At 41.4% G+C, this 23028-nt stretch overlaps 1 protein-coding gene across 2 annotated transcripts in view; it reads right to left on the reverse strand.

Moving 5' to 3' along the window:
* Positions 1-1823: 1823 nt before the first annotated feature.
* Positions 1824-23028, reverse strand: part of LOC128686091 (delta(24)-sterol reductase) — a gene marked incomplete at its 5' end in the record, with an annotated part of 74373 nt that continues 53168 nt past the window's right edge. For both annotated transcript variants that reach the window (XM_070081064.1, XM_070081063.1), the window contains 4 exon segments: positions 1824-2001; positions 6875-6974; positions 8959-9109; positions 19078-19224. In XM_070081064.1, the coding sequence (XP_069937165.1) occupies positions 6918-6974; positions 8959-9109; positions 19078-19224 (355 nt within the window).

The raw sequence follows: 23028 nt of genomic DNA on the forward strand, positions 1-23028 counted from the left end.
CAACATGTACAATGACAGTGTTGTGTCCCACTTCAGACAAATCTTAAAGAAACGCCAGAAACAGACCTCTCTGGACAGATATTTTGTGTGACAAGGGTCCAGTGACTCTCAAGCTGGTCCCAGTGGCATTAAAAGAAGAAGGGAAGTAACCCCAGATATGGACTTCATACCTTAAGTCCTAATGGAAGGAGATTCTCCTTCCAAAAAATAGTGTACACCTTTCTCCTATCCCCTCCTCCCATTTTCCATCCATGCAGATGTCTTCAGTAAAGGTAAGTGTAATGTTATTATTATTTTTTCAAATGTATGTACTTGATTTCTGATTGTTTTCATTATGTAAATCTTTATTTAATTTGAAAAAAAAAAAATTATTTTAACATTTTTGGGTGTCTGGAACGGATTAATTTTATTTCCATTATTTCTTATGGGGAAAATGGTTTCAAGTTTCATGAATTTCGACCTTCGGCGGGCTCTCTGGAACGGATTAATCACGAAACTCAGGGGTCCACTGTACTTTACTGCATTATAAACTTATGCCACACTCTGCATTAATCTCTGAGTGCACTGATGTTCAGGGGCCTGAGATTATTGCAAGATAGAGAACCTTTCTCAGATCCTGCAGTGACTGATGTACACCTTGTTACGATAATGATATACAGTGGACCCCCGCATAACGATGGCATCACATAGCGATTATTTCGCATACCGCTTACTTTAATTGCAAAAATTTTGCCTCACATACCGCTTAAAAACCCGCTTACCGATTTTCGTCCGAGACGCTACCACATGTTCCGCCTGTGGCATTGTTTACCAGCCAGCCTCCGCGTAACATCCAAGCATACAATCGAATATTTCAGTATTATTACAGTGTTTTCGGTGCTTTTTCTGGAAAATAAGTGACCATGGCCCCAAGAAAGCTTCTATGCCAATCCTACAGCAATAAGGGTGAGAATTACAATAGAGATGAAGAAAAAGATCATTGATAAGTATGAAAGTGGAGTGCATGTCTCCGAGCTGGCCAGGTTGTATAATAAACCCCAATCAACCATCGCTACTATTGGTGGTACAGCTGCTGCTGCTGCTGCACTGTCAGCTGCTGCTGCTGCACTGTCAGCTGCTGCTGCTGCTGTAGCACCGTTGTTGGTGTGGCTTATTGAGAATACCAAGAAACAATTAACCCCAGAGGATTTGCCACCCAGGATAACCCAAAAAAGTCAGTGTCATCGAAGACTGTCTAACTTATTTCCATTGGGGTCCTTAATCTTGTCTCCCAGGATGCAACCTCCCACACAAGTCGACTAACACCCAGGTGAACAGGGAAAATGCCTGGAACTAGTGCTCATCATTGGTGAATTTAAAGCCAGCAAAGGTTGGTTTGAGAGATTTAAGAATCGTAGTGGCATACACAGTGTGATAAGGCCTGTTCTGGAAGAAAATGCCAAACAGGACCTACAGTACTCAGGAGGAAAAGGCACTCCCAGGACACCGTGTCTCATCAGTCATTGCTGCATCTTCAATAAAGGTAAGTGTCATTTATTCTTCATTTAGAAGACTAGTACATGCACAATATATACTGTGCATGTACTACTCTACTATTGTGCATGTATCCTTCTCTTTGTGTGTGGGAAAATGTATATTTCATGTGGTAAAATTTTTTTTTCATACTTTTGGGTGTCTTGCACGGATTAATTTGATTTCCATTATTTCTTATGGGGAAAATTCATTCACATAGCGATTATTTCGCATAACAATTACCCCTCTTGCACGGATTAAAATCGTTAACTGGGGGTCCACTGTATAATATCGACGAGTAAAACGTGTAGTAGTTGGGTATCTTTATTGTCAAAATGTTTCACCTGCTCTGCAGACTTCTTCACTGAATACAGAGGTGATAAATATTGTAGACCTCAAATGCAGTGGCTATGATGTGATCAATCAGCACTGAAGAAATAGTCAGCCCCATAGTCTCAATCGATAATAAAGAGACCTAATAGCATCTCCCTTAGATATCATAAACAAAATGATAAAAAATATTATCATTTAGATTGGCACAATACTCAAGTTTCAGTCTCTTAAAATCAATTATAAAATCCATAACAGGATATACTAAAATATTTATAATTAAGGCAACTGAGTTTTGACACCTAATGCATTCTAATTTAATTTTGAAGAAAACAAAAATTAACAATACAGTGGAACCTCTACTGATGAGTTTAATTCTTGTTCCATGACCTTGCTCGATCTGCATTTGCTCATCTGCATTGTCAATTTTCCTCATTTAAATTAAGTTGAAATGGAATTAATCTTGCCCAGTGGAATTCCAGGCACGAAAAAATACTTCAATAATTCCCCTAATAACAACTCTACGGCTTATTTATCTATCACAATTCATGTAATATGACATAATAAATATTAATAACATAAAAACATGATATGTACACTAGAATGAATAAAATACTACATGTCATTATTCGTGAAGTGGCTAGTAGGTGGTGACAGCGGCCATTGTTGTTGTTGGGGTTTAGAGGGCAACCACAGTAGCCATTCCTGCTCCTGACTAGAGAACCTAGATAAGCAAAAAAAGTCAGACAGAGTGACTCATAAGTGCTACACTCTTATGCAATGCTTAATTGCTACACTCTTAATGCTACACTTTGCCACTGCTGCTTCATGTTGTCTGCCACTGCTACCTCATGTTGTCTGCCACTGCTACTTCATGTTGTCTGCCACTGCTGCTTCATGTTGTCTGCCACTGCTACCTCATGATGTCTCCCACTGTTGCTTCATGATGTCTGCCACTGCTGTCTCATGATGTCTGCTCTGACTTTTGCTAGTGTGTTGAAGAGCTTTCCAATACATGAAGGTTGAGGGGCAGTGCCAATCAGACAAGTATTGGGCGGTGACGTCATTTGTTTACTCTTGAACATCACCTAAGAATCGAACATTTCTGCTACTTTGAGCTCAATTTTAAGGTACTTTTCTTTGTGAAACCAATCAAAATCGTATCTATTTCTGTAGTATATCTTCCATTCTACCAAATGAGACCAAAAAAATGAGAATACAACCATAAAAACCATGCAAAATTATATCACTAAGGGGAGGCTAATGGCTGAGAAGTGAACTCCGTTATTTATAGTCCGATTTCTTTCATTTTTGGTGTACGTTAACCCTTTGACTGTCGCGGTCGTATATGTACGTCATAGGAGATACCGTGTTTGACGTATCTATATGCATAAATTCTAGCGGCTTCAAATCAAGCAGGAGAAAGCTGGTAGGCCCACATGTGAGAGAATGGGTCTCCATGGTCAGTGTGCACCATATAAAAAAAAATCAGAGCCAGTGGTGCATTGTGGGAATACCATTTCAGTCGTCCTTTTTCAGCATGTCTAGCAGTAAGAAATATGTGACTTCCCTGCAAATCTGGGACTCTTCTCTTCCCAAGTGATGCTCTAACACAGATGGAAGTGTCAATGAAGATCAATTTCATGATTTCGAGGAGTTTGAGGCCAAAAGCAATGGAGGAGGTGGTGGAGGAGGAGGAGGAGGAGGAGGAGGAGGAGGAGGAGGAGGAGGAAGGAGGAGGAAGAGGAGGAAGGAAGGAAGGAGGAGAAGAGGAGGAGGAAGAAGAGGAGGAGGAAGAGGAGGAGGAGGAAGAAGAAGGAGGAGGAAGGAAGGAGGAAGGAAGGAAGGGGAAGGAGGAGGTGGAGGAGGAAGGAGGAGGAGGGAGGAGGAGGAGGAGGAGGAAGGAAGGAAGGGAAGGGAGGGAGGGAGGAAGGAGGAGGGAGGGAGGAGGAAGGAAGGAGGAAGGAAGGAAGGAAGAAGGAAGAAGAAGAAGAAGAAGAAGAAGAAGAAGAAGAAGAAGAAGAAGAAGAAGAAGAAGAAGAAGAAGAAGAAGAAGAAAGAAGAAAGAAGAAGAAAGAAAGAAGAAAGAAGAAGAAGAAGAAGAAGAAGAAGGAAGAAGAAGAAGAAGAAGAAGAAGAAGAAGAAGAAGAAGAAAGAAGAAGAAGAAGAAGAAGAAGAAGAAACCTAATAATAATAATAATATGTAATAATATGTTCCCTTGAGGCATGAAAACAGTTCACCCCATGACAGTGACAAGATAAGGGGAGATAACATCTGATAAGAGCTGACCTTTGATGAGCGTAAACGAGGGTGGAGGGAGGGGGGCAGCTGTCCATCTGTCAAGAGCCAGGAGGAGGAGGAGGAGGAGGAGGAGGAGGAGGAGGAGGAGGAGGAAGAGGAGGAGGAGGAGGAGAGGAGGAGGAGGAGGGAGGAGGAGGAGGAGGAGGAGGAGGAGGAGGAGGAGGAGGAGAGAGGAGGAGGAGGAGGAGGAGGAGGAGGAGGAGGAGGAGGAGGAGGAGGAGGAGAGGAGGAGGAGGAGGAGGAGGAGGAGGAGGAGGAGGAGGAGAGGAGGAGGAGGAGGAGGAGGAGGAGGAGGAGGAGGAGGAGGAGAAGGAGAAGAAGGAGGAGGAGGGGGAGGAGGAGGAGGAGGAGAAGGAGGGGGAGGAGGAGGAGAAAGGGAAGCAGGAGGAGGAGAAGGAGGAGGAGGAGGAGGAGGAGGAGGAGATGACGACGAACAAACATTTGTCTGTCTGTCTATTTGTCTGTCTGCCAAACTCCCTGTCTATCCGTCTAGCTCTGTCTCAGAGAGAGCCACAAGACTGTGTCATCATCACGTTTACTCACATCTTCAAGCAGAGTATAGCACTTTGTCTGGATTTTTGGGGTTATCCTAGGTAATTTACACTATGTATAGTTGTATTTATGTGTACCTGTGAGACAGAGATAGACAGAGAGAGAGAAAGAGAGACAGATTGAAAGAGATAGAATGAGGGAGAAAGATAATTAGATAGAATGGAGGGGGAAGCAGCATCCGACCCCATTGTTTTGACAGGCGGTAGGGGGAGTGACTAATGAGACAATATGTCATTTTGACAGCTGCCGACTCCTGACTCAAAACAATTATAAGCCACACACTCGCACACAAGACAAGCTTGCTGAAGGGTGATAATAGGAGTTTTATGAAAGTATCTAGTGACTATATATGTGTATATATATTATAGAAACCAGAAGCAAGAAGGGAAGGCAGGAATGAAGGAAGGACTAGATGAAAGGAAGGAAAAAAAAGTAATGAAGGACAGATGAAGGAATGTAGGAAGAGAGGTGGAATGCCCTCCAGGTAGCCTCCAGGTAGGAAAGGAATGAAGGAAATTAGGAAGGAATGATGACACACGACCATTTACCTAGGATAACTACATAACACAAACTGCCTGCTAATACTGTGAAGAAAGCTGCTCAGACGAGGTGTTTTGTCTTTGCACATAAAAAAAAATTCAAAAAAAACACAACTGATTTTATGTGTGAGAGTTAAAACACCATTGTGTAACACCATGTTTTAAGAGTGTAAAACACCACACACCATGTTTTATGTGTGAGAGTGTAAAACACCACTGACACCATTTTATGTGTGAGAGTGTAAAACACCATTGTGTATGACACCATGTTTTATGTGTGAGAGTGTAAAACACCACTGTGTATGACACCATGTTTTTTGTACGATGTAAAACACCACTGTGTAGACACCATGTTTTAGTGTAAAAACACCACTGTGTATGACACCATGTTTTATGTGTGAGAGTGTAAAACACCACTGTGTATGACACCATGTTTTATGTGTGAGAGTGTAAAACACCACTGTGTATCACAACATGTTTTATGTGTGAGAGTGCTGTGTATGACACCATGTTTCACAGAGTTCCACAAGCTGCAGAACTTCTAGGAGTATGTTCAGTGACTGTATATTGGTATATATATTATAGAACAATAGTAATAAACAATTTTTTGTATTGTTTGTTTTTGTAAACAAGTTTTGTAAACAATATATTGATAATTATGTTTGTGTGCTTATTGTGTTGTATACAACGAGTGTATATATGTACATTGCACCTTACTTTGGTCTCACAGGCCACATAAGTTATGTGAAAAAATAAAATAGTGAAAAAAACAACAAACCTTCAAATACAAGTAAACTAAAGTTTACCGGGTGAGCGGCAGTCGCCGCTGTTGCCATACGCGGCTCATTTTCTGCAAACTTCATGCCTCTATATCTCGGTAAGTACTGATGGGAAATTTTTTTTTGGGGGACTAAAACAATCAGAAAAATAATCTTAACATTTTCATAAGAAAAAATATTTTTTTTTTTTTTCGAATATTTTGCGACACCAGGAGACACTTCAGGATTGGGCCCTTCGACAGTCAAAGGGTTAAGAAGCATCTTTCCATCATACATTTCCCAAGTTTCAATAAGACAGTCCAACAAACAACTGAGATCCAATTCCCTAGATCAAGAGAAAAAGCCCCTTACCAGTGTCAAGGAACCTCCCTTGAGGCCCACTCACATCTGGAAATTTCGCTCGCGTCTGGAAGCAAAAAATTGACCGAGCGACTGCTCATATCTGGAAAAACTTGCACGTGGATGCACTCGTAAGTAGAGGTTCCACACTATATCTTACTATACCTAAATTACTCAGTTTCTAAAAAATGAGTTGATTTCATATTAAAAGTAATGATAATTTAGCATTTGAAAATTACAAATATGAAATTAACATTGAGTGCTAGCAGTTAAACCAAACAGAAAGCAAAATAACGATCAGGGGGCATCAAAGTAATTTGTTATAAATGTTAATGATATGATTATTACAAAAAATGTATGTAGTGTACTGAACAAACTTGAATCTGTATTTTAGCACAATAGCACATTATTATATTCTAAAACAAATACAGTAATGTATAAATATTGATACATACTTGGGATATAACTAGTACTATAGTTTCCATGTAAAAAAATAAAAACGAGAGATCTGAATCACTTACATTATTCGTCTATTCAAGGATGTTAAAATATGAGAGACAAAGTCTACAATGGGTCCATGTATTGTTTTCCAACTTTCACAACATCTATCTCTGGTTTGATCTGCAATAAAACAGGTTAACATTTAATAATAAAAATAATATCTTCATTTACTACAAGTACATGTACATGGTATACAGGCCTGCTGACATCAGTGACATACAGTGGAACCTCTACTTTCGAGTGCATCCATGTGCGAGTTTGTCCAGATACGAGCAGTCGCTCAGTCGATTTTTTGCTTCCAGACACGAGTGAAATTTCCAGATGCAAGCGGGCCTCAAGGGAGGTTCCTTGACGCTGGTGAGGGGCTCTTGCTCTTGATCTAGGGAACTGGATCTCGGTTGTTTATTGGACTATCTTATTGAAACTTGGGCAATGTATGATGCAAAGATTCTTCTTAACGTACACCAAAAATGAAAGAAATCAGACCATAAATTACGGAGTTCATGTCTCAGCCATTAGCCTCCCCTTAGCAGTATATTTTTGTATGGATTTTATGGTTGTATTCTCACTTTTTTTGTCTCATTTGATAGAACGGAAAATATACTGCAGAAATAGATATGATTTTGATTGGTTTCACGATGAAAAGTACCTTGTAATTGAGCTCAAAGTAGCAGAAATGTTCAATTCTTTGGCGATGTTCAAGAGTAAACAAATGGCATCACCATCCAATACCTGTCCGATTGGCACTGCCCCTCAACCTTCACATATTGGAAAGCTCTTCAACACACTAGCAAAAGCAGGAGGAGACATCATGAGGTAGCAGTGGCAGACGACATGAAGCAGCAGTGGCAGACATCATGAGGCAGCAGTGGCAGACAACATGAAGCAGCAGTGGCAGACAACATGAAACAGCAGTGGCAGACCTTGTTGTAACCTATACTATAAGTGAGTTTCCAAATGCCACCACGAGATGGCAGTGTGTATCAAAACAATGCTCAGTCCACTCCACTCGCGGTGGAGGGAATTCTCGTGTTTTCCTTACGTTTCATGCAGTTATTTTGCGAAATTTCTTGTTTCTAACCATGGGTCCTTAGAAAGCAAGTGCAAAGGACAGCACTGACAAGAAAAAGAGGATGATTTCCATGGAATTAAAGCAGGATATCATAGATAAAGAAACTAGGTGGAGGATTAAGGACTTGGCCAGGCAGTACCAAAGTACCACTTTTACGATATGTACAATACTAAAGCAGAAGGAGTCAGTGACAAAGTGTAGCATTAAAAATGAAGCAATTAAATGTAGCATTAAGAGTGTAGCAATTATAAGTCACTCTGTCTGACTTTTTTTGGGTTATCCTAGGTTCTCTACACATGCAGTCAGGAGCAGGAATGGCCGCTGTGGTGGCCCTATAAACCCCAACAACAACAATGGCAGCTGCCACCACCACTAGCCACATATGTAATGACGTGTATTTTATTAATTTTATGTATATATCACATTTCTATGTTATTAACATTGTTTATTATGTCATATTAGATGACTTGTGATAGATAAATAAGCTGCAGAGTTGATATTAGGGAAATTATTGAAGTATTTTGTCATGCCTGGAATTCCAGTGGAACAAATTAATTCCATTTCAATTAATTTAAATGAGGAAAACTGACTACAAACGAGCAGATCCAGATGCGAGCAATGTCATAGAATGGATTAAACTCGTAAGTAGAGGTTCCACTGTACTACTATATAGAATGCCACATGTTATGCAGAGCATTTCAGGAATATTAGATCAGTTTTGTCCCAGGATGTGACCCACACCAGTCAGCTAACACCCAGGTACCCATTTTACTGATGGATGAACATAGACAACTGGTGTACGGAAACACGTCCAATGTTTCCACCCCTTTGCCGGGAATCGAACCCAAACCCTCGTCATGTGAAACAAGAGCTTTTGCCACCAGGCCACAGGGCACCACGGCCATTTAATATCACAGGTAAATTTTTGGAGAAATAATCAATTTAAAAATATATAGGTAATGCATATACAGATACTACTTGTTCTTTACTGATGAGGTATACATTCTTTTTTATTAGTTTAAAAAAACTAACCTTGTCATAGAGATGTGGGAAGGCACGTTCAGCATTGTATTTATGCCGCACTTGCTCATATGCTGTCAAATCAAACATCTCCTCAAATTCCTTCCGTGTCATAAAAGTATCAGCATAAAGAAATGGATATCCTCCCATGTCTGCGGTGAATCTGGAAATTAGGTACAGTACAATTTTTTTAACACACTAAATGTTTTCCCCTAATACAGTGGACCCCCGCCTTACGATCAGCTCCCAACTCGACCAATTATGTAAGTGTATTTTTGTAAGTGCTTTTGTACGTGTATTTTTGGGGGTCTGAAACGGACTAATCTAATTCACAATATTCTTTATGGGAACAAATTCGGTCTATAATGGCACCCGAACAGACCTCTGGAATGAAATACAGTGGACCCTCAACCAGTGATATTAATCCGTTCCTGAGAGCTCATCGTTAATCAAAATAATCGTTAGTCAAGTTAATTTTCCCCATAAGAAATAATGGAAATCAAATTAATCCGTGCAAGACACCCCAAAGTATTGAAAAAAAAAAAATTTTAACACATGAAATATTAATTTTAATACACACAAACTGAAAAAGACATGCACAGTTACATGACACTTACCTTTATTGAAGATCTGGTGATGATTGATGGGATGGGAGGAGGGGAGACCGTTGATCTTGTTAGTGTTTAGAAGGGGAATCCCCTTCCATTAGCACTTGAGGCAGCAAGTCTTTTTCTGGGGTTACTTCCCTTGTTCTTTTAATGCCACTAGGACCAGCTTCAGAGTCACTGGACTTCTGTCGCACAACATATCTGTCCATAGAGGCCTGTACCTCTCGTTCCTTTATCCTAAAGTGTTTCACAACATTGTCAGTGTAATAGTCACCAGCACGGCTTGCAATAGCTGTGTGAGGGTGATTTTCATCAAAAAAGGTTTGCACTTTAAGCCACATTGCACACATTTCCTTAATCTTTGAAGTAGGCAACTTCTTCAATTTCTCTCTCCCCTCCTCCGAAGCAGTTTCCTCAGGTGTGGCCTCTTACTGTTGAAGATGATCTAGCAGCTCATCAGTGGTTTGTTCTTCATTGTCCTCCTCCACCAACTCTTCCACATCCTCCCCACTAACCTCACCAATATGAGCACTAGTTCCAGGCATTTTTTCCTGTTCACCTGGGTGTTAGTCAACTGTTGTGGGTCGCATCCTGGGGGACAAGATTAAGGACCCCCAATGGAAATAAGTTAGACAGTCCTCGATGATGCACTGACTTTCTTGGGTTATCCTGGGTGGCTAACCCTCCGGGGTTAATCGTTTCTCAGTAATTGTTTCACGTTAAGCCACACCAACAACACTCTCTCCACATCTTCGAGTAATACAGCTGATGGTGGTGCAGCAACAACAACAGCTGACTCTGGTGCAGCAGCAGCTGCACCTTTGGCAAGACCAGCTTCCTTGATTGCTGTTTTCTTACCCACAACAGTAGCGATGGTTGATTGGGGTTTATTATACAACCTGACCAGCTCAGAGACACACACTCCACTTTCATACTTAGCAATGATCTCTTTCTTCATCTCCATAGTAATTCTCACCCTTTTTGCTGTAGAGTTGGCACTAGAAGCTTTCTTGGGGCCCATGGTGACTTATTTTGCAGGTGCAATCACTACAAAGGCTGTGATAATATGAAATGTTCCAGTTGTTGTATGTTTGGAAGCGACCGCGGTGGCTGGCTGGCTTGTAAACACTGACACCCAAGGGACAAGTGAGGTGCGCTCAGGCCAAAGTGGACGCGTATGGTACGGAACGAATAGCGCTGGTCGGGTTTTTAAGCACTAGTTGAGGCAAAATTTTTGCGTTTAAATGTATCGCTAGTCAGATTTATCGTTAATCGATGCCATCGCTGGTTAAGGGTCCACTGTACTACCACTACTACTACTACACTATACTACTACTACACTATACTACTACTACACTATACTGATGCGCTATACTACTATTATCGTAAGGGTTCTTGAATGGAGATATCACAGGTTGAAAGTAGACACACTTGTAGGATGGTAGATATATTGTCAGACTGAGATGGGAGATGGAGCCACAGTTACCTAGCCTGTTTACGCCTAGACGGTCTGCCGCTGAGTGAGAGCGGGACAAAGGGATCACTGCCCATGTGTATGCCCATGACGTCACACCAAGCCAAAGGCCTACGAGGGATCTCGTGTCTAAAGCACATGGAGGATACTAATATGCTATGCTATATAATACAGGGAATACAGGGATCAGCAACTATGCTGACAGCTCGGTCATGTTACGTATGTCGTCCCGACATACACTACTATCTATAGGCTGAACAGGCAGGCGGATCTGGGCTGATTCTATACAATAACAAATTCATATATATCTTAGAACTAATGGATGGTATCATAATGGACATTACATAGAGGGTGTTAACATAATGCATTACAAACTATAAGAACAATTCATTATACAATATGGATGGAATTGATCGATCGATCTGTATTCATGCACTCTACGGATTCTGAGGAAGAATAATTATATACAAAGAAGTGTTTAACAGAAAGGCAGATTCGGTGCACGCAAATCTAGACTGTTAATTCTCAGAATACGGAGGGAACGTGAACACGAAAATTTCTGACAAACTGATCAGCTAATAATAAAACACACAGTTGACAAATTCATTCATCTCGGACATCTAATTATGCAGGCTGTTTACACTTAAACCCAATTCTGCGAGGGTAAGGTTTACGTATGCAGAATGGTTATCATCTCTGGGAGGATCGAATTCCTCTGCAATGGCTAACACATGCCTTGACTGAGAGAGATCTGAACGAGTATCTACAAAAGATACAACTACAATCACTAGTGACTGTGGAATTACTAACTCGTCTGCTAGGAGTACTCAACTCGACTATTCGATACAGTAATTCTTGGCTCGTTACAAAGTCACTAATGGGTACTGGTGGCTTCACAGTAAGAATAAGATCTTCCTGGAGCAGGAATCGAATCACACCAGAACACAAGGGATCGGTTCTTTGGGCATTTTTGACATCCTCGACAGTAAATGGAGGATCTGCAGTAACTACACTAACGTGTCGCGATAAAGCATCTGCGACTACATTTGACTTGCCAGGTAAATGTTCAAAAGTGGGATTGAACTCTTGGATAGTCAAGGACCATCTGGCTAACCTTCCAGTAGGCTGTTTGTTCTGGAATAAAGGTATCAGTGGCGCATGATCTGTCAAGACATGAACAGGGTACTGGTAAATGATGTCTCGGAAGTGCTTTAAAGACCACACTATTGCTAAGGCTTCTTGCTCCGTTACTGTATAATTACGTTCAGCCTTCGTAAGGACTCGGCTAGCAAATGCAACTGCGTTGTACTTGCTATCAGTCTTCTGAGCTAGTACGGCACCTATGCCAATGGAACTAGCATCAGTTGTCAGATAGAAGGGCTTAGAAAAATCTGGGAATTTCAAAATGGGAGCAGATGTTAGCTTTTCTTTTAGAGTTTGGAATGCTGTTTCTTGACGGAAGGTCCAACTAAAAGGAGCATCTTTCTTAAGCAACTCAGTTAGAGGAGCAGCTATGGAAGAAAAATTAGCAATGAAAGATCTATAAAAACCTGCTAAGCCCACAAAGGATCTTACGGCATCAGCGGTTTTGGGAGTTGGAAAATTTAATACTGCTGTTACTTTACTTTGGTCAGTCGTAACCCCTCTAGGAGTGACTACGTGACCAAGAAACTTAATTTCTGATCTGAAAAATTGGCATTTAGACAGTTTGATCTTTAAATTTGCTTCTTCAAGCTTTCCAAGTACTGTATCAAGTCTTTTCAGATGTGTGTCCACGTCTTCGGACATGACGATTACGTCGTCTAAGTACACCATAAGTGCTTTACCTATCAGACCTCTAAAGATATTGGTCATGAGTCTAGAGAACGTGATAGGAGACGATCGTAATCCAAACGCCATACGGAGGAAATGATAATGACCTGTGGGAGTGGAGAAAGCTGTTAACTCTTGGCTGTCCTCGTGAAGAGGGACTTGCCAAAACCCTTGTAACAAGTCTAGGGTCGAGAAGACTTTGTTATCTCCGATATTGCGTAAAAGGTCACCTAGTACAGGAAGTGGGAAACGATCTGGAATGGTTTTCGCGTTTAACTTCCTAAAGTCAATCACCGGGCGCCAAGTGCCATCCTTCTTAGGCACTAGGATCAAGGGCGCATTCCAGGGTGAATTGCTATGTGCAATAACTCCATCATTGAGCATTTGATTGATCAGTTCCTCTGCGACAGCAACTTGTGAATGAGGCATTCTGTACGCAGGTATGTAAATAGGTCTAGTACCAGGTTCAAGTGGAATACGATGGGACAATAAGTTCGTTATACCCATCTTCTCACCTGGTAAGGCAATAGCTTTACGACGTTTGTTCAACAGAGTCAACAAACGCTTGACTTCGTCTGGGAAGTCAGTAGGAGCTAAGTCTTTCTCCTCAACTGGTGAAACAGATTGATCCGGAGAAGTGGATGAGGTCTCCCCGGTAGAAATAGCACCGACCCACTGGTCAGGTGACACGTCATCCTGTACTTGAACAGGGTAAGGATAGTGAACTAGGTCAACGAGGTTGGTATTTGCTCTGAGACGAACACTGTGACCCAAAGTGTTAGCAAGGAGTAAATGGATCTTACTGTCTCTTACAATGTGTAAGGAAGGTTCAACAAATAAACCTTTGACCTTGCAGGAATCACTGTCAACTAGGACGGTATCACCATCTGGAACATTAGGAACAACAACAGACACTCTAGTGAGAGCACTAGCCGCAACAGAGACGTCTTTCTGCAAACGGCATGTGACATCAACAAGAGATGGCATTACTAGTTCCAAGTAATCGTTTTCTGACAAGGCATCCCCTGTGGAGAAACTACTACTCGAACTAGCAGTCATTGCAGGGATAGGCTGTGCACTCAAGGCAGTCTGAGTGTCCTCGGACACTTGAGGCAACGGAACACTATCCTGCAAGTCTGAAGGTATAGGTGGAACACTAATGGGAGTGACAGAATTACCAGTGCCTGACCGCTTGGGTACGCTACTGGAAATTGCATTGGCTTGTAAGGACTTAATGCGTACATCATACTCTGCAGCAGTATGACAGATTTCTGATCCAAGCTGGTAACCCCAGAATGGAACGATTAAGTCATCTATTTGGGCATGCCATCGGTACGGGTCGAGCACAATGCGTAAGTCTCGCATGGAAGCAAATCCCAGAAGAAGGTCACCAGGGAAAGCAATCTGGTCGACAACAAGAAAAGCAGCAGTAAAGTCTCTGCCTTGGATAGTAAAGGTGAGTGAAGTCTGACCTCGGACTCGCAGAAGAGAACCAGCTACTCCACCAAGGAAGGTTACAGTAGTTGGTTCAACGAGGAGGATACGTCGTAACCGCTTCTCTTTAAACAAGCTAGACCTAATGATATTAACTTGCGCACCAGAGTCCATGAACACATGAACGGGCGCATTATGGACAGAAGCTTGTACTAATGGACCAATCGTTGCATTAGAACTCATATGCAAACAGGAAGTTGAGTTATCATCGGAGAAAGCATCTTCTACTTCATCCCCAAATTCCTCTACGTCAGAGACGTGTGAAGCCACATCATCAGCAGGATTGTCATTCTCGAGACTGCTTAAGGCTTCAAAGGAATTGTGAACGGGGATAGCGTACTCATTATCACTTACCGTCACCATTGGGCGGTTTGACTGGGGCGCTCTAATTCCCCCGAATTGGAAGAATGAGCCTGGTTCTGATTAGACTGTGAACCACGACGTCTGTTTCCTCTCCTGGCTCTGCGGTTGGAACGGCCATGGAAAGATCTAGAGTACCGCATATTGTAGAGCGCATTGCACTCAGATGTATCATGTCCATGAATTCTATGATGAGTACAGTAGGGAAGATCTGACTGGTACTCATCATCAGTACGACGCTTCTTAGGGTAACTGGCATAACAATTACTAGCGATATGGCCACGGAAACCACAATTGTAGCAAATTATTTGACTGTGGTTACTGTACGTACTATGGGTGTTACGGGAATGATAGCTCTTAACACTTGCTTTGGATGATGAGCGTGAGTGATTGCGGTTGGGAGGTTTGGTAGTAGCACAAACTAAAGGAGGTACAGGACTGGACAAGGTGTTTGGCATAGACCTACGATAAGGGAAGGATCCCTCGGGACACAAATTTCGTACATGGATTAGAGCTTTAAGCGGTCCCATATTAGCATCTAGCGGACTTGAATTGTACACATACTTAGATGTCGGTGGCATTAGTTGTTTAACGACTCCAAAGGCAGCTAATCTGGCAAACCCATCAAGGGCTGGTTTATCACTATCGTTAAGATATCTTGAATTTCGGCCTGCTTTAACAAATGAGGACATTAGGTTATTGAGACGGAGAGCAAACTCCTCTAATGACTCTTCTGGTCTCGGGGCTGTGCAAACTAATTCTTTGAGAACAACGAACGGATCGGTTTCTCGCACTGGTTCAAGATAATTGCGAATTAACTGTTCATAATCTTGCCACCTGGTCAGATCTTGGAAGTCCTTCATACGAATTAATTTAAATACATTTGAGGCAGCTGAAGAACGGGCTAGACTCTCCTTTCCGATACTTATTAAAAGACTCTCAGAAGGGGGACCATCAACTGAAGCGTCAGCTCTGGCTCTAACTGCAGTAAACCAACCTTCAAGGTTGTCTGGGTCACCATTGAATAATGGCATAGCATCATACGGATCACGAGTGAAGTTACGCAGGCCAGAAGTCTGAGTATGTCTATCGTTTGATACGGAGTTACTCGAATTTTGGGCTGACACATTAATGGTTGTACTAGCAGCAAGTGCTGAGGCATCGCTAGAGAAAACTTGAGACATGTTTGCCAAAATGTAAAAACTAGAATTTAGAGAACAAAGAAAATGATAACTGAGGAACACACAACACAGTGAACTTAAATGGAAGAAAATGCTTAACTATTCTGCATAAGTAATTAAAAATTGACAAGTTACACAGTAAGCAAAGAACTCACACAAGAAAAAAAAATATGCAACTTAACAAACACTGAAAATCAAGAGAACTTGTACTTGCTCAAATCTAATATGCTCAACTTTTACTTTAAATTGAATAAATGGCACAGTGAGTTGTCTTTACTTTCAATGCAACAAGGAAATACACAATAAAATGATAAAATGGACTCAATAAACTTGTGCAAAAATTGAAACAAACACACAATTCACTGAAATAAAAATTAAAATGACAGACAGAATAAAATACTATGGACAGAACAGAGCATAAGAAACTGCACTGTAATAAACTGTATTGCACAACACTGCATAAAATTTTCTGCAAGAAAAACTTTAATAGCAACACAATATTTTCACAAGAATTATTGCAAAATGAGTCAATGTGCAATAATAAAAATTATAACACACAAGAAAAGAAATATATCAAGGAATGAACACTTTAACTCTTAACTGCACTTAAACAATACTTAACAAGCAAAAGAACAATTTACTTTAAAAGGTGAACTTAAAAATTGCACTAAGAGTGAATTTGTTCAATAAAATATGAAAAAAAATAATAGGTGCTAAAACACACAACAAAAAGAAATACAACACTTACAGTGATGCAGAGCACAAAACATCAACATAAACTCAGTACTAGAATTTTCTTGCAATGAAACTTGATGTTTTAAAAAATTTTGTAAACAGATTTCTTGCTGGAGCTTTAAAAATGGCACTATTGTCTGTGGAAATAAGACAAATTAAACACTGGCTGAATAAAGGAATATGAACACAAGAATGTTCAACACACAGGGAACAAAAATAAAATTACACAAATGCTGGGAAGAAAAAAAAATAACAGACAACACTGAGTTGTGATGCAGAATATGAGGTGAAAAATTTACTGAGTTAATACACTGGAATTCTGAAGTTTAAACACAAGTTCTATACTGCTCATATGTTGCACACACAACAAAGGAAACACTAAGTACTTACTTCAAGTGTGTATAAAAAGAAACACAACACAACAGATATAAAATAATACACGAAAATTAACACTGAATTAAGGAGATTAAAAGAAATTAATAGAATCAGTACATGATAAACACTGAGTCTGATCAAGAGTCACTGAATGTCACTAAGAGAAAAATTCACTGGGAACACAAAAGAAATGTCTCAACACTCGCAAATGTCTCTAAAAAAAAATATTATAGCTGTAACACTTGAAAAAATGAGATTGATGGATTGTTTATATCGTCTTGCTGCTGTCCTCTGCACAGATGATCGTAGAATTGCGCTTAAATCGGCGAGAGACAACACACAGGAGGCTTTTAAAGATGGCGCGCCACTCTCTAGCTCTTGACCCCCTATGTGGTCCTTAAAATATGGTGCTACAACCCTTAGCAGAGCACCAAAACACTGATGAGGTAGGTGAGTTGTAATGGCCGACTGTAGTTGGGTTTGTGGGTAATGGCTGAGCGAGGCGTCTGAGACCGGCAATGGTGCGACACACGTGATCGTGAGTGGCTGGGCTTATGGGTTGAACGTCGTAAGCCTCACTGAGAAAACCCACACTGCCGCGAAGATAATTCTAAGCCGGCTGGCTTAGGAGAAACCCACGAAATACTACAACACCACAAGGATGAGAAGGAGCACTCAGAATGCTTGGAACTTGAATCACAAGCGATGAAGACTAGTCACGTGGCTTGCCTGAGTACTGGGGTAAGACACCTGGGTTAGTTGCTAGCTGGCTTATCTTAACCCTTCACACAGAATAGCTTGATAACTTCACACGATGAGCACAGCAGGGGTGGAAGCTGGCTTGGCAGACAAAATAATTGGATGGAGTAGGCTAGGCTGGACTGGGCTCGGGTGTACTGACTCCCCCACCACAGACTGGAAGCTGGCTTATTTTGCAAACTCGGGTCAACCCCTCGGGAGTAATGCAAAAAGCAGTTAACACTAATACAAAGAGACTGACCAGTGAATAATGTAGAAGCTGGTAGAGTAGCTGGCTTGAGGTAGCTGGATGGGGTGAACCTCGGTAGGCCTACTGGTAACACGAAATGGCCGTCTTGCTGGTCGACAATTTTATCTCCAGAAATCGCTGTAATCGTCAGAATTACAGGCTCACCGCTGTCACCATTTATCGTAAGGGTTCTTGAATGGAGATATCACAGGTTGAAAGTAGACACACTTGTAGGATCGTAGATATATTGTCAGACTGAGATGGGAGATGGAGCCACAGTTACCTAGCCTGTTTACGCCTAGACGGTCTGCCGCTGAGTGAGAGCGGGACAAAGGGATCACTGCCCATGTGTATGCCCATGACGTCACACCAAGCCAAAGGCCTACGAGGGATCTCGTGTCTAAAGCACATGGAGGATACTAATATGCTATGCTATATAATACAGGGAATACAGGGATCAGCAACTATGCTGACACTATTACTATTACTACACTATACTACTACTAGTACACTAGACTACTACTACTACTACTACATTCGTGGAAGGAATTTTAAACCCATAAGGGTCATGCAGCACCTGGAGAAATGACAGGCACTCAAGATTTAAGCCAAGGAATGGGGGGGGGGGTTACAGGTCAAATTCCTTAGCTCAAGAGCCCCCTCACCAGCATCAAGGAACCTCCCTTAAAGAGACAAACCTAAATCAGTCAAAATCTAGACCATTTCACAGCCTGGTTAGCTCAGTAAGTTACTGATGGTATGTTCTTAATGCCTGTAGCAGAGTGATCACGTGTTAACTTCGCAATCAATGGATCCAGAGTTTTTACCCACTTGATTCCACTCTTCATATTATAATGTTCACAATAGTGTGAAATTCAATTTGCACACTTACAGAAATGATACAACAAATGAAGAGCTATATACAGCACCTGGGTTGGCCTTTGAGATGAGTAAAGTGTTAGTCAAATAATGGTAAGACATATGGCAGATGATCTGATCACTTTCATTAAGTATGCTAGGAACATTCCATAAAGTGATAATTTTTCATTATTGATAGTTTGCTTTGTGATGATTACTTGAACCCCCCACTCACATGTGTCTTACCTTTCCAGTTCTCTCATCACATGAACTGCATCAAAGCGCTTTTTCTCTCTGACTAGTTTTGGCACACCATACACACCGAGATCATTAAACATCCCATAGTTTGTTCCTGGTACCTTCTGGTCCTTACGGGGAGGGCGAAGTTGACCTCTGAAATGTAAAATTTTGATGAAGTCAGTTGTATCATTATGCTTCCTTTCTCCAGTCAGAACATCATTCTCCATTTTTTTTTCAATTAAAAGATCACAATTTCAAATATCGTAGGGCCCCCACATATATGGCAGGTTACATTCCAGGCTACTGCCATAAAGCAGAATGCCTGTTTTTCCACTTATAAATGCATATAAATGCTAGATAACAAGGTTACACTAACATGTATTAAGTTAGCAACAGAAGTAGGCATTAAAAAACAATAAAAAAGTAAAATACACATGTAGTACACTCATTACTTACCTAATATATGTGTAGTCTTAATGTAGGGTGCAAGGCAAGTAGCATTTATTGTAGGAAGTCAGGGGGTAGGTATGGTAGCTCGCCCGGATACCACACCTACACGTAATATACATTTAAAGCGTTCCCGAGCAATAAAATACTCATTACTTACCTTAAAATATGTGTACTCTTAATGTATGAAAGGTGAATACTTATTGTAGAAAGTCAAGTGTGGTAGCTACCATACCTACATGAAATACAGTGGAACCTCAAATTTCGAACTTAATCCATTCCAGGAGCTAGTTCTAAATTCGAAAAGTCTGAAATTCGAAGCAATATTTCCCATAAGAAATAATGGAAATATAATTAATCCGTTCCAGAAACCCAAAAATATTCACAAAAAAAATACATTTTATAGAGATTAATTACAGTTTTACATACACACAACAAATGCTATAGTCTTTAATTATGTATAGTAATATAAAATAACATTTTTACTTACCTTTATTGAAGATTGGTGATGGCATCTGGAAGATAGGGAGGAGGAGAGAGGGAGGTGGGGTTATTGTTTGGAAGGAGAATCCCTCTCCATGAGGACTTCCGGTATCAAAGCCCTCTCTGGGGTTGCTTCCCTTCTCTGTATTTTAATGCCACTAGGACCAGCTTGAGAGTCATTGGACCCCAGTCTCACAAAATAACTATCCACAGTCGTCTGTTTCTGTCTCACAAAATAACTCCACAGTTGTCTGTTTCTGTCTCACAAAATAACTGTCCACAGTTGTCTGTTTCTGTCTCACAAAATAACTGTCCACAATCGTCTGTTTGTCTCACAAAATAACTCCACAGTTGTCTGTTTCTGTCTCACAAAATAACTGTCCACAGTCGTCTGTTTCTGTCTCACAAAATAACTGTCCACAGTTGTCTGTTTCTGTCTCACAAAATAACTGTCCACAGTCATCTGTTTCTGTCTCACAAAATAACTGTCCACAGTCCTCTGTACTCCTGGCAAGCTCAACAAGTCTCACTCCAATCTCATACTTCTGTATTATTTCCTTCTTCACATCTATGGTGTTTCTCCCTTTCTTTACCACAGGGGTACCACTAGCAAGTTACTTTGGGCCCATGGCAGCTTATTGCACAGCCCCACAAGCACTAAACACAATTAAATAATCGTAAAGTGTGTGAATGAGATCGCAGGTTAGTGTTCACTCAAGCATAAACAAAGCTAGACTGCTCACGGTACCTGTGCGGGGACGCGGACAGAGCGGGCCAGTGGACAGGTCCCGTACCCGGCGGTTCGAAAATAGGGGCGCGTTCGATAATAGGGACACAGTTTGTTTGAAAAAATGGTCTTATTTTCAAAACGTTCGATATGTGATACATTCGATTTTTGAGGTTCTACTGTATATGACTTAAATTTAAAGTGCCCAGAAAAAATATTATTATTACAGTAGACCATCATTTTTCATAAGCATCGGAAGTCGTAATTATCAAAATTCGTAATGTTTTTTCATCAAAACATTGACTCGCAAATCATCGTTTGACTCGCAAATAGTCATTCGTACCAGACGTGTATGCACAGCCCTGAGCAGCCCCACACTCCATTCCCAGCCAGTGTGCCACTGTTTATCAGCGAGAGAGGACGATCCCACGTGTTCATATGATACATTTCATAATACAGTGGACCCTCAACCAACGATATTAATCCGTTCCTGAGAGCTCATTGTTAGTCGAAATTATCGTTAGTCGAGTTAATTTTTCCCATAAGAAATACAGTGGACCCCCGCATACCGATTTTAATCCGTGCAAGAGGGCTCATTGGTATGCGAAATAATCGGTATGCAAATGAATTTTCCCCATAAGAAATAATGGAAATCAAATTAATCCATGCAAGACACCCAAAAGTATGAAAAAAAAAATTTTACCACGTGAAATATACATTTTCCTACACACAAAGAGAAGGATACATGCACAATAGTAGAGTAGTACATGCACAGTATATATTGTGCATGTACTAGTCTACTAAATGAAGAATAAATGACACTTACCTTTATTGAAGATGCAGCAATGACTGATGAGACACTGTGTCCTGGGAGTGCCTTTTCCTCCTGAGTACTGTAGGTCCTGTTTGGTATTTTCTTCCAGAACAGGCCTTATCACACTGTGTATGTCACTACGATTCTTAAATCTCTCAAACCAACCTTTGCTGGCTTTAAATTCACCAATATGAGCACTAGTTCCAGGCATTTTTCCCTGTTCACCTGGGTGTTAGTCGACTGGTGTGGGTTGCATCCTGGGAGACAAGATTAAGGACCCCAATGGAAATAAGTTAGACAGTCTTCGATGACACTGACTTTTTTGGGTTATCCTGGGTGGCAAATCCTCTGGGGTTAATTGTTTCTTGGTATTCTCAATAAGCCACACCAACAACAGTGCTACAGCAGCAGCAGCAGCAGCTGACAGTGCTACAGCAGCAGCAGACGATGCTACAGCAGCAGCAGATGATGCTACAGCAGCAGCAGACGATGCTACAGCAGCAGCAGCAGCAGACGATGCTACAGCAGCAGCAGCAGCAGACGATGCTACAGCAGCAGCAGACGATGCTACAGCAGCAGCAGACGATGCTACAGCAGCAGCAGCAGCTGACAGTGCTACAGCAGCAGCAGATGCTACAGCAGCAGCAGACGATGCTACAGCAGCAGCAGATGATGCTACAGCAGCAGCAGCAGCAGACGATGCTACAGCAGCAGCAGACGATGCTACAGCAGCAGCAGCAGCTGACAGTGCTACAGCAGCAGCAGACAATGCTACAGCAGCAGCAGACGATGCTACAGCAGCAGCAGACGATGCTACAGCAGCAGCAGACGATGCTACAGCAGCAGCAGCAGCTGACAGTGCAGCAGCAGCAGCTGTACCACCAATAGTAGCGATGGTTGATTGGGGTTTATTATACAACCTGGCCAGCTCGGAGACACGCACTCCACTTTCATACTTATCAATGATCTTTTTCTTCATCTCTAAAGTAATTCTCACCCTTATTGCTGTAGGGTTGGCACTAGAAGCCCATGGTCACTTATTTTCCAGATAAAATCACCAAAAACACTGTAATAATACGAAATGTTACAATTGTATGCTTGGATGCTACCGCGGAGGCTGGCTGGTAAACAATGCCACCGGTGGAACATGTGAGGCTGGCTAAGGCGCACATTGGACGCGTCTCGGACGAACAGCGGTGAGCGGGTTTTTAAGCGGTATGCGAGGCAAAATTTTTGCGATTAAAGCAAGCGGTATGCGGATTAATCGTTATGTGATGCCAACGGTATGCGGGGGTCCACTGTAATGGAAATGAAATTAATCTGTTCCTGACACCCCAAAGTACAGTGGACCCCCAGTTAACGATATTTTTTCATTCCAGAAGTATGTTCAGGTGCCAGTACTGACCGAATTTGTTCCCATAAGGAATATTGTGAGGTAGATTAGTCCATTTCAGACCCCCAAACATACACGTACAAACATACTTAC

The sequence above is a fragment of the Cherax quadricarinatus genome, unplaced genomic scaffold, assembly GCF_038502225.1.
Source record: "Cherax quadricarinatus isolate ZL_2023a unplaced genomic scaffold, ASM3850222v1 Contig1596, whole genome shotgun sequence".
Lineage (NCBI taxonomy): Eukaryota > Metazoa > Arthropoda > Malacostraca > Decapoda > Parastacidae > Cherax > Cherax quadricarinatus.